Genomic DNA, 12,839 nt, shown 5'->3' with positions numbered 1-12,839 from the left:
CTGAGTAATTATCTAAGGCTGTTTGTAATCATTATTTCATTAGCCGTTGATTTTGTGTCTGTTTTTGTTTCTTTTATCCATCATTGAATTGTTTAAAAAGTTCTCCAAGGTAACATCTTAAAGCTACTTATTTGTCAGATAAAGACCCAAACCCATTTTTACAATTATATTAAACAGAGAAAAGCTGTATATCCTAACATTTTAAGATAATATTTTGCATTTTTGCTTGATAAACGACATATAATTTATTTATTTTTTAAAATATTCAGCTGATTACCTGTCCATAAGTAAATCATTTGAGGATTAATGTCAGCATACATGCTATATGGTTGACATGTAATCTGTCCGGGGTGCGTTATGCGGTGGAAATCTCATTGATTGACCTCGTAATGTCACGGGGAATATTTCATTTACCTAAGTGATGAATTATGATAGCATTGGCATTCTCCACCTCACTGATTTCTATTTATTTAGGTATGCAGAAAACCCCCCTACCACATTCAAATGCTCAGTCCCTACAGATATTACTGATATATAAAATAAAAAAACATTATGGATTTCACCTTTGAGGGTTTCATTAGTCTTCTAAGGGGTGCTGAATCTTAATGAATCATTGAATAATTTCAGTATAACTCATGTTAAGAAACGGCTTCAGGTGGAATCAGGTCTGCAGAGCTGAGGCTGTTCGCATAGATCTTATGCCTGGAGGAAGCAAGATGGCCGCCATCAAAGTGGGTGTGAGGTGTTAGTGGAGGGGTGGGCTCGGCTCTATAAATAAGTGAGCGAGCCCAGGATTCAGAGGATGTTCCCCCAGCAAAAATGTCGAGCACGATTATTTCAAGAAACATGTGGAGCTAACCTTGGGGCTGGCACCTTATCCCGGCTACTCTGTGAGTTAAGGCGAGGAGAGCTGCAAAACAAATAGCCAAACAAACAAAGGATGCGGGCAATGTTTAGTCAAGAGAGCAAAAAAAATAAACATGATGTTAGAGGTCAGAGCGTGGTCATTTCGACAAGCAAACATTCCTGCAAAAAAAAGAAAACACACACACAGTCTGGAGTTTTGGAGTCACACACATTCCCAGTTGCCTGTAGGCACGTTTTGAATGCATTTACAATTTAGTTTTTCAGATTTCTTTCTGAATAAAACCACCATGTCCTGGGATTATCTAGTATTTATGAAGAATGTGAGCTATATCCCCTATCACTCACATCTAAATGGAAGAGAGTCTCTCGCACAATTATTATTCACTCTATTTTAGAAACAATGCGTTGAAAGTCGAAAACGCTATCCATATCACTCAATGAGATCCTGGTTCCTTTAATATGAAATTAAATGCTGCAGGTACCCGACTGTGAGGAGGCAGATTTTTAATGGGCTCGGTTTCAAAGTGCTTTTAAAGCCAGAATTATGTCAAGTAATTCGCAACATGTGCCAATTATCCCTGCATAAATGCACTCAAATTTTGATGTGCAAACCTTGCCGTTTTGTTTTCACTCGGGTACCCCAAGCAGATGAAAAGGCACACTTTTAGACGATAGCTTTACAGCCCAGTGATCATGAAAGAAAGTGGAGCAGGCAAGGAAACTGCTCAGAAAATCACGATAAAGTGAATTACTTAAACGGAGATATCACTTTTCTGCTTTCAGCGCACACTTGTTAGCTCGAATTACCAAATTCAAAAGTCCTGCCTTAATCCTGGCCGTAGAATTTCTAGAAACAAAGGCGGCACTCAATCAGAAATAAATCCCGGTCTCAGTGGATTTGTAACATCCACCAGGACTGGTCTGAGGAAATTGTAATGTGTGATCCATTTAATATGGAGGTGATATTCAACCTAGTTCTTTTACAATCAGAGAATATAACTTTAAGTCTTTCTGCCAGGGTTTTTGTTTGATCAAGTCTTTTGGAAGAAGTTAATCAGAAGCAAGTCAAGCCCTTCAGGACATCAAGGTCTGCTGGTTACTGCCTTATTAATGTTTAAACCTGATCTGAGCGTTAACTTGAAAGTTTTTGTTGATTTAAAGTCCATGTTTAGTTTTCAGTTATCCAGAATTTTGTTACAACAATACCTCTGAATGTTAATATTATACGATTCTAAAACTATATTCAGTGCAATGTTTTGCCAATCTGTTTCTAACAAGCCCCCCAATATCTAAATCTGAGCATTGAAATATGTTATGCGAGGCAACTATGATGGGTATAGTAGCTTCATTATCATTAAGGTAAAGTATAGTTAAGGTTTAGCAGTAAAATCACTCGGTTAAGGTTAGAAAATGATTGTAGTTCAGGTCAAATATAATATAATACAAAAAAACATTAATTGCAGGCTTTTGAACAGACACGGCATACTGTCTCCATAACACAGTGTGCAGTTAGGATTTGTTTTAGTGTATCTGTAACATTTGAGATAATAATAATAGTCATAGTAATTACATAAATTACCATTTCACGTCCACCCCCCTCTGCTATATATGGGTGCACTACTGCCTGCATATTAAATGTTGATTTATATGAATAAAGGGAAGTATAATCATGAGTTCTTTGTTCAATTCCTTTTTTAATTTTCACAGTAAAAGCCCATCTAATATAGATACAATTAGTTTCAAATCACCAACCTCACAGATCTGATATCACCTGACATCACACGTATTAAACGCGCCTGCTGCTGCTCCCTGAGTACACTATTTAAATGCAAACAGTGGGATCAACTTGTTGATTCAACAGTTTCCATCTTCATTAAGAGAGATGAAAAGTACTTTTAGTATAATTACTGTTAGCTGTATTACACTGGAAAGGCAAATGACCAAATGCTCCCACAGGCAGTCAAATGTCCATGTTGGCAGCTGGTTACAATAAGTATCTTCAAGTGTGGCTCTGCCTGCCGGATGGCCTGTCAGGAAATTATAAGTGGAGCTTCTTCTCCTATAAATCTAAAGCTCCTCTCTCTCTTTCCCCATCTGCCTGGCTTTCTCACTTGTCTCCCTCTCCTGTCTCCCCACTCCAGCAGCAGTCGTCTCCTACTCCTTACCTCTGAACCATTTCCCTTACACCTCAGAATTTTAATTTTCTCCAACTTTTAGTCCTTTCTCTCCTTTCTCCCTGACGACTGAAGGTTGATCCATTAAGTTTCTTATTCTGTGCGAGAAGTTCTCACAAACCAATCGCTGAGAAAACTACAATCCTACCTCCAATCTAATCCCTTCTATCGCCACAAAAAACTTACCGAGACCTGAAATCTGTACTGACTGCATCCTCTCCCACACTGGCACACACTCATGATTACACTTCCTCTCATTCTCAAACCTTCCACCTCTCTCCTCTAGTCTCGAGTGAATGGATTTGAGCTGTGCAACCGGGGCAGCAGCATTTTAAAGAATTAAGGCAAGAACTCAAGAATTGATTTAACTCACAGAAGAGATTTAGTTTGGGTGAAAATAAAAAGTGGTGAAGTAAAAGTGCTCTAGCAGCTTGATACAGTATAATGCATATAAACGGAAAATATTTTTTGGGCTCAAAATGGAACATGTGGGACTCCAGAACAACAAAGAAAACTTGTTCACACAACGCTGTTTGGCTGGTCGAGGTTGTGATGCAAACATGAATTTCTAAATGTTACTCTGATTAATTATAAAGTATATGTGAGCTATGATGTATGCCCTTAGGACAAATAATGAATGTGTTGTCTTTTGGAACAGTCATTACTGTTTTCATTGGGTAAAATATGAGTACATGAATCATGTCTTGTCCCCTAAATCTAAGCTTCTTCCATAATAAAGTCCTCCCTTTTTTTTCTCTTCCCATCCAAAACCCACATCGATTAATTAATTTCCTGAGCATGGGAAGCTGTAAAGAGCCCGGTGCAGATGCACAGCCAGGTTTTGGGCACTGAGAGAGCCGACTCGTGCCAGGAATACTGCTGAGTCTGGCCCCATGTTCAAACAGACCGTATGAAATGATACAATTGAGTTGTTTGAATAAAACAGTGCTGCTTTCGCCTCAGTCATTCCAGCACAGATTGAAAAGTTCAAGTGTCAAGGTTTTCCCAACCATGAAATCAACCTATCCAACACACGATGGGAGGGAGGCGTGTGGTGCAGTGGGTTGTTGAAACCCCACTGCAGTCAGCATGTCGTTGTGTCCCTGAGACACTTCACCCCAAATTGCTCCTGTGGAGATTGCCCACAGTATTGAGTATGTAAGTCGCTTTGGATGAAAGCGTCTAACAAGTAACATGTAATGTAATACGAGTCTCAGTCTGTCCCATAAACCATTACTTGTATTAGTTTTTCTGATCTCTAGTTGAATTATACTATTTTATTTGTCCGTAAAAGAGATGAGGCGAGAAATGGATAAAAGCAGATTTTGGGTTAATCTAGCTGAGCTAAAAGGAAATACAAAATACTGAGTGCTTGAACTCTCAGTAATACTGTTTGTATTCTCTGGAACAAAAAAAGGAATCTTGCAATGCACTGCAGCACCAAGTGAAAAATGGCAGTCTGCCACTTTAACATGAAGCTGCTAAACCAAGACAATAAAGAACCTAACCTTTGGACCCAACAAGCAGTGTGTTACATATTTCCCACGGAAAACATTTAAAATACAACAAATAAACAAAAGCTTAAGGATGGTATGATGAGCTTAAAACAATGGGAACAGAATTATAATATGGTTATTGCAGCAATGAAAAACACAAAGTTAATATTTTAACAAGCTAGTAAGTAAGCCCCAAGATCCGAACATGCAGTTATGAAAGTTTTTGGTCTTTTCCACAGCAGAAACTTGACAACCTGCAACATGAACCTTTAAATAACCAATTTTTTAAAAATGTTTCCACTGGTTTGTAAATCTCAACATTTTAATATGCTTGGCTGAAAAAGCAACAGTAACTTTGAACATTGATTATAACGAGAATAGATTTGATGCACTGTGATAGGCAATAATAGAAGAAGCTCAATTTAGTTCAATTTTTTTTTGGGGTTATTGTGAATTTGAGGTGGAAAATTGTATGCCACCATAAACAGAAAATATTCCAAAACAGGAAAGAAAACATCATGAAGTAGAGANCACACACACACACACACACACACACACACACAAAACTGGAACATTGACTTTAATTACATCATATTAAATATTAGGATCAACTTCATATTATTGCTTTCAACTGACCTAATACAGTTGTGTGAAATGTGTTGACATAATACTCTTAACAGCATGACTGGATCTCTCTGTGTAATTGTGGAATAATACATTTGAAGAAAGATACAGACCCACACACACCTAACCCAGCCCTTTTGTAGCCCACCACACCCCTTTCCTCTGTCTGACCCCCATCTGTTGCCTCCCTGGGGAGCGTGTGTGTGCATCTGTGTGTGTGTGTGTGTGTGTGTGTGTGTGTGTGTGTGTGTTGTGTGTGTGAGGGTAGGAGGTCAGGGGAGGGGACAGGCAGGCGTTGGCCCCGGCTGCCCATTGATCAGCAGCTGCTGGGCTTCTCATGCTGCTGGACGGCTGGGAAGGCGACAGCAGCTGGAAGGGGAGAAGTTCAGGGGCCGGGGTCCGGGCTGGAGTCGAGGTCGGGGCCGAGGGTCTGAGCTTACAGGGTTAGAGCTGTGGCGTGTGCCGCGTTAAAACCCAGATATGAGTGAGTTTTCAGCTGAGGGGAAGGGAATCAGTGAGGGCAACAGGCAAGGGCCGGAGCTGCCAGAGAGGAGCAGCGAAGGCCTGGACTGCAGCCAGATGCTGAGCAGGGGACGGCTGCCAGGAAATAAACAATGAGGTTAGATGAAGTGGATTTTAGGGTATGTTAGGGACAAACAAGTTAGTGTCATCCAGACTCATTTGAATGCAAGAAAGTGTTTATATATTTTCCCCCTTATTATTGCAGTGCCATGATAGAGAGAGCCAGTGAATCACATAAATGGAGAGCACACTTTCTGGAAGTCCCTCATCAAACGTGTTCCCATCATCAAGTCACAGTGTGAAGAATAAATAAAGAGCTTAAGAGAAACTTTTTTTGTATCCAAGTCCCCAATACTAATCTCAAAAGGTGTAAGATGAAACATTTTAGGACATCGATTAATGTACTACACACACTTCATTTGTAGCATCTGGATAAGGTGTGTAAAGAAAAAAAGATAATGCAGGCTCAAGCGCTCACTTTTCGATAATGTATCCTCCTGAACTTATAGCAAAAAGGGTTATTTACTTATGTAGGTTTTTGTGGAGCTTTACATTTCACCAAATAAAGCACGTTTATTTCACGCAAGTGAACATGGAAAATGCAGTTTGCAATCCCTAGATCCACAGGTGGAAAACGTACTTCATATATTTACTACTCAGTCACAACTAAAACTTCTGCATTCAAAAGTAAACAACTGAAGCTTTAACACATATCGAAAGCATAACAAAAAAAGTACTCATTATGAAGAATGGCCCATTTCAGAATGATATGATATGTACTGTATATTTAGTAACTTTCCTGTGCTGCCAAGGTCCAAATATATTCAGCCTTGGAAGCAATGAACACAAAAACTTGAGAACTAGAAGTGTAATATATCAGAAAACAGTAATAACAGTACTTCAATTCACAGAGCCCACATCTAACTAATTTAAAAAAGAGATTAATGAGAGAACAGAAAAAGGGTTGGAAAGTCAGTCGCAGATGTGAAGGGGATCTTGAATGTTGAATTATTGCATTAAGGACAACTACGTTTTTTGGTTTTCGAAATCAAGGTGTATTCAGATTTTTTCTTCTGCACAGAAAACATTTGCTCTCCGTACAGTCAGGTTGGATTTCACTGTGACGTGTGCAGCACAACTGTTCCTGATGGCTGTGAGGACCATATACCCTGTGTGTTGCAGTGTGGGGTTAAACAGGAGCTGATATAAGAGCTGACAGCTGTTAACGGTGTCGGCCGTCACACATCTGCTGCGTTTGGGGTCTTTTACAGAGTGGCCACAGTTCAGGGGCAGCGGAGAGGGGGGTGGGGGGCTGCAGAGAGCAGGAGAGAAGACTTGAAGCAGGTGAAGGAGGGTCAAGAGAGATGGAGGGTAAAAACAACTTTAAAGGCTTTTTACAGCCATGCATTCCTCAGAGGGGTTAAAGTCACGGGTCAGAGCAGACCAGGGGTTCGGGTTTGCTCGAGAGCAGTGGCAAGTGGTGCATAGCTGTGAGGGTCCCTTAAATCACTCTCATGCATGCATGTGGGTGATGAAGACTGTGGGATCATTTTCATTAACACCATATAAGATGATTTTACATTCTGTTTTTGTTTTATTCATATTTTATTTACATGTATAGACTCCTACATGTGCTTGGTCACTAACGACATTATCTGCAACTTTTAGCTCATTCATTGTATCTTTTTTTTACATGTATATAGTTCATCTGCATCACTTGCACTTGCACATTGTTCTTGCAACATCATCTGCACTATTTTGTTTTACTCTGTTTCTTCCTGCACTATTTTTTATTTTTTATATATTATTGTTTTACATTACATTGCATTTAGCTGATGCTTTTATCCAAAGCTACTTACAATAAGTGCATTCGACCAACAAGATACAAAGTTGTATGTCTTGTGTATATTTATGTAGCATTTCTAGGGAAACCTGTGACTAAAGATTGTCATTTCTACATCACATGTACATATGACAATAAAGCCTTTGAATGCTTGAATCTCGAGTAAGAAAAAGCAAAAGCATGACATTGACCTGACCTTTAATCTTTGCTTCACATTGTCGTTTTTAATTATGGCCTCGAGCAAAGGAGCAAAATGTTCCCAGTATAAAGGTGATATTTTAGATGCCGGTCTTTTATTGAAGTTCTCTTTTTAAATGGGAGACTTTGGGGAAAAGTGGTGTTCTCATTGCCTCCTTATGAAAAACACTGTTTTGACCTCAATGCTCGTGGTGTGTAACCTCTGCTAACATGTCAGTCCACCTTAACTGAGAGAGGAAAACAGAGCTGCAGGAAAACTCATCATGACACAAAAGTGCCTTTACCCCAGACAGCATGAAATAAGTGATTTCTGCCTATTAAATGACTTCATTTGATACCATAATTTTAGTTAGATACACTCTCATATATAAAATAAGTAGGAATCTAGAGGAAGGAGACTGTAAGCTCTGCATAAAGAGTTGAAAACAAGGTTGAACAGCTAGCCTGGCTCTAATCAAACGGGTAAAATCTGCCAACCGTCACCTCCTAATCTTACTGATTAATATGCTGTGTCTTGTTTGTTCAAACCTCAAAGTGTCAAAATGTCAAGTTTTACACAGGGTTATGTGCCAGACTTTTTCTTGGCTGACAGCAGTGAAGGCCAGGCTCTCTGTTTCTGTCTTTATACTCAAACTAAACTAACACTCTCCTGCCGGTAGCTTCATATTTACCAAACAGACTGACTGTGGGATCAATGTTCTCATCAAACTCTTTAAAGAAAGTGAATAAGCTTATTTCGAAAAATGTTGAACAAGTAATTTACTGACACCAAAGTACTCTTGTTCCTGCAAACATTCAACTATGTTTCTATCAATCCTAGATACATGGACAATGAAATGCTTGATAATACATTTGTAGAAAATAAGGTGGAAGTAGTGGAGTACAAATACTTCGTTACTGTCTTAAGTACATCTTTCTGGTATCAGTACTTTACGCCACTACTTATTTTCCTGACGACTTTTTACTATTTACTATTTTGAACACAAATACCTGTACTTTCTACTTCTTACATTTTCCAAACAAGCTGGTTACTTTAGTCTGAATGTGTGTTTGGTGGCGTGATCATTATTATTTAGAGTCATTGCGTGCCTATTGATTTGAACACGATCCGTGTATCCATCATTTCCTGGTCTTCTCTAAAGAAGAGGGACCAATGAAAACGTTGTCATGTTGCCGTTGTTCACCATGGAAACATTCATTAGCTAACAATGACATTATTGTTCTATTAATATAAAGCGATGTAGGTACTTCTTTAAAACAAGCTGGTAAGTATGGTACTTTTTACTTAGTACGTTTTGGAAGCCTCTTTACTTTGCTGAGTAAGAAGTTTAGTCAGTTACTTTCTACTTTTACCGGATATTTTAAACGCGGTATCTGTACTGTCTACCTTGAGTAAAGGATGGTGTACTTTACCATGCTCTGTTTAATACTGACAGTGACAGTTGTGTAAGCAGGCATTTAACATGCATGCTAGAGCTAGTGTATCTCTTACGATTTGGTTAGGAGTTTAGTGATCGGTAAAGAAGGAGAAAAGAACAAATAAATGACTTTAGTTGAATATTTTATAACTAAATATCTGTACGATCGTTTTGTGGATTTTCCAAGTACAGTTTCAATTTATTGTGTGGAATAGAAGGATAAGTAGTGGAGATATAATTATTATTATTGAGACGGATTACTTACCTGCATTTCCAACACAGATAATAAGAAAGTGAATAAGACTTATTTCGAAAAATGTTGAACAGTAACTGATGTGCTGTACATTTTGAGAGTTCTGTAACCAACATTTAGACTGAAAACGGTCAACATTTTGCCTCTTTAAAACATTCCATTTTCAATGTCTGGTTCTAGCATATTATTTAAGTTTTTATTTAAATGGATGGCCTTGTTTTTACAGGCTCTTAGATATTCTTTTAAGGTTGAACTTGGTGATATTTACATAATTTGTATATCTTGGTTGAGGATTTTAGAATCTCAGGTGTTGAGACAATTTAAAAACCATGCAACTTTTTTTATTTGTATATATAAAAGAGGCTCAAATTGGAACTCTAATGTGGAAAAGTGTTACTCGTAGTACCGGCAGAGAATGTACCTTATTTTTTTGTTCCACCATGTATGGACACAGCTCAAATCGTTCCGTGTTCTGGGTTCAGTCATCGCCGCTCTCATCACGTTTCCAGCTTCAGCAGACAGCTGTTTTCAGTAACACATAAACTTGATGTATGCACCAGCCCAGCACCAAACGTCAGAACAGATGGAAGTTAGCTGGTGGACCAATTGAGCATGTTAGCATTTCAATAGAAGAGTATTGGGATGACAATCATCAGGTGGCCCTCGAACATGCGTCGAATGAAATACATGCTAATAGCTGCTGAGTCTCATAAAGGGGTAATGATTTTCTAACACATTTACATCCACTGGAACTTTGTTGAACTCCCAGGCCCAACCTATAATGCAGGAAACTCTACCCCGATAAGGCTCGAAGAGTCGATAACTATGTGATTCAAGCACTTTAAGGAGTTGGTTTGCGAGATTTGTGATATATACAACAAAGCCCTCAGGAGATGCGCGCGCAATTTGGAGGACATGTTCAAACTGGACAGTCTCCATGAAGTAAGATCGATAGAACACTCGCGTGTCATGTCTCGCCACCCGCTTCCTCTTTCTTCAGAGCCCTTCATAGCATACTCACAGCAAGACGGGCCAAAACTACTTGGCAACGGAAAGATGTTACAAGTCACGGAGACAAAATGAAAAGCGCAAACTAAACACTAACTCTTAACAACATGCCTAGATGTAGCCGGTCTCTATGTGAAAACAAAATTAACATCCTGCCGTGATAAGTGTGAGTGCAGACCGTGTGTGTGTGTGGAAAAATGTGATAGTGCGGTGTGCTGATATGTGATCGTTGTAGTCGCTCGCTGTTGTGTGTGTGATGTGTGTGTGTGTGGTTGATACAAATAAAATGTGTAGTGTTGCTAGTGTGATCGACTCGTTGTGTAGTGTTTGATGATGACGTGTGTCGCTAGACCCAAAATACATATGAAATCAATGTAGTAGCTGCTGTTATTACAGTAACCCTAATCAGATGAGATATCGAGAACGACAATCACATCATTATGCTTGTCACCTTATTACTCTGACTTTCCACTATTGCAAGGCCCAAAATGCATGACAGGTAGGCAAATTGGTAACAAGAGCCATCCCCTAGATTGGGTTACTCATACTGAAGGTGGAAAAAACTTCCAAGAACACACACAACCAACAGCAAAAAACCGGGGAGAAACAGGGGAGTGAGACCAAAATAAAAAACACTCACAGGGGCCGCTCCGGGAACAGGATATGAGGAAGAGTTGAGAAACCAGCAAAAAACGATGAAATGAATTGTAACAAGAAAGTCGATGAGAGAGAGGTAGGTGCTATGTGCGCCTCATGATATGGACCGACACAAACACCAACCAAACTCAAAGGTAAGCGAGGAAAGGAACCACAGCTCGACAGGTAAAGCGCGTGCATTCGCGTCAACAACAACTGAGCGACCTTCAACCGATCCAAGACGGAAAGGGGACCTGACCAGTAGCCTTTCGGTCTGCCTCAGAGACTCCGATCAGACTCGTCAAAAATCGATGCGCATCACAATGCTCTTCGGTCCAGGAACAGGCTAAATGCAAGATGCCACTGTGTGTGTTTTCTGAATGTGGCTCAACCAGAATCGCACACCAGTTATAAAACAATCACAATACTAAAGATGTCCTTCAAACATATTGGACAGCTAGCTCAAAGGAATTTCCGCACAAATACCCAGCAACCCATGTCAAAACCAAAATCAGCAACAAAAACCTGTTCTGGCGCATCTGAGAGATGAATATTTCTCCTTCAGCCAACCACATGGTTGGAGAGTTTTCTTTAGAAAGGCTTGTATAAGCATCAATTCACGATGTAGTACAAAGTACCCACGACCTGGTGAAAGCTCGGCTGAAGCAAGAGGAAATTGAGCATGCAGGTCGCGGCTGTGGTCAAAGCCACACGCCAATACTCGAAAAAAAGACCCACAACACACAACTAAAACACAATAAAAAAAAACAAAGACAAATAAAAAAAAAATCTGGGTGGTCACAACTCAAATTAAGTGACTAAGACAACTACAATTAGTACAGCGGAAGAAAGGATCTGTGTGTAACAAGACGGATATAGGCTATATGAGTGGGTTAAAATTTACCCACACATCATGCTGTATCCTCTTCAATGATGCTCATCATCCACACACACAATCAAAAAAAAAGAATCAAACAACACAAATTAATTAGTCACTACCTGAAGTAGGCGAGAAACACTCAAGGTGCGTCTCGCGCGTTAAAATTAACAGTGTCTATAGCATTTGCACCATCTCAGACAGTCAAAGGACTCCTCGTAGTCGCTGAGGCGGAAAGAGAAAGGGCCCATAGTATATCAATGAGAGTAAATATAAAAATCGAGCTATAATCTAGCAACCTCCTCTCCCTCACAACACAAGTCAATAATATACTACCCCCAAGACATCACATCTTAAACGTAAGCATATGTTATACAACAACATCAACTATGTATCCATAATCGAACAATCACACACATACAGATACTAACGAGGAAACAATGAAATGCATTTAATGTATTTGTAAGCAAACAAGTTAAAATCAAGCACACCGTCTATACCATTGATACACAGACCACCTAACAGTAACAGATTGCAGATCATAAGTAACTCGAGTCTGACTATCTTCTTTACATGCTCTAATACTTTTAACTCCATGATAGTATAGGAAGAGTAGTGGCAGTAACAAACAATACTTCGATCTGTCGTTACAGTCAATTGTTACTGGTAATCAAATCATACTTTACCCACTTGCTTATTCTCTCCTGACGACGCTTTTTACAATAATATTACTTCCTTACATCTATTGAACACAAACCCTTGTCCTATCTTCTTCTCTCCTACATCATTATTTCACAAACAGACTGGATTACTTCTAGTATTGCATTCAGACTCGTATTGGTGGCAGGGAAAAATCTATATTATTTATGGAAGATCAATGCGGCCTACTTCGATATTGCAACCCACATCCCCCACGTCCTACT

The 12,839-nt window shown here is 39.4% G+C and overlaps 2 protein-coding genes across 2 annotated transcripts in view; one reads left to right on the top strand and one right to left on the bottom strand.

The window, feature by feature from the left end:
* npnta (nephronectin a) overlaps positions 1 to 904 on the bottom strand; it is a 53,684-nt gene extending 52,780 nt beyond the window's left edge. The window contains exon 1 of the mRNA XM_010794427.1: positions 860 to 904. The gene's annotated coding sequence lies outside the window, so the exon portion shown is untranslated. The remainder of the gene's footprint in view (positions 1 to 859) is intronic.
* Positions 905 to 3,839: 2,935 nt separating this feature from the next.
* The window catches only part of LOC104965471 (REST corepressor 3-like), a 15,045-nt gene continuing 6,045 nt past the window's right edge, over positions 3,840 to 12,839 (top strand). Inside the window, exons 1-2 of the mRNA XM_010794426.1 lie at positions 3,840 to 3,879; positions 5,430 to 5,499. Of these exons, the coding sequence (XP_010792728.1) occupies positions 3,840 to 3,879; positions 5,430 to 5,499 (110 nt within the window). The remainder of the gene's footprint in view (positions 3,880 to 5,429; positions 5,500 to 12,839) is intronic.

The sequence above is a fragment of the Notothenia coriiceps genome, unplaced genomic scaffold (assembly GCF_000735185.1).
Source record: "Notothenia coriiceps isolate Sejong01 unplaced genomic scaffold, NC01 NC01_scaffold00037244, whole genome shotgun sequence".
NCBI classification, from domain to species: domain Eukaryota; kingdom Metazoa; phylum Chordata; class Actinopteri; order Perciformes; family Nototheniidae; genus Notothenia; species Notothenia coriiceps.
Note: the sequence above shows the minus strand (reverse complement) of the source record. Positions and strands in the feature narration are given on the sequence as shown.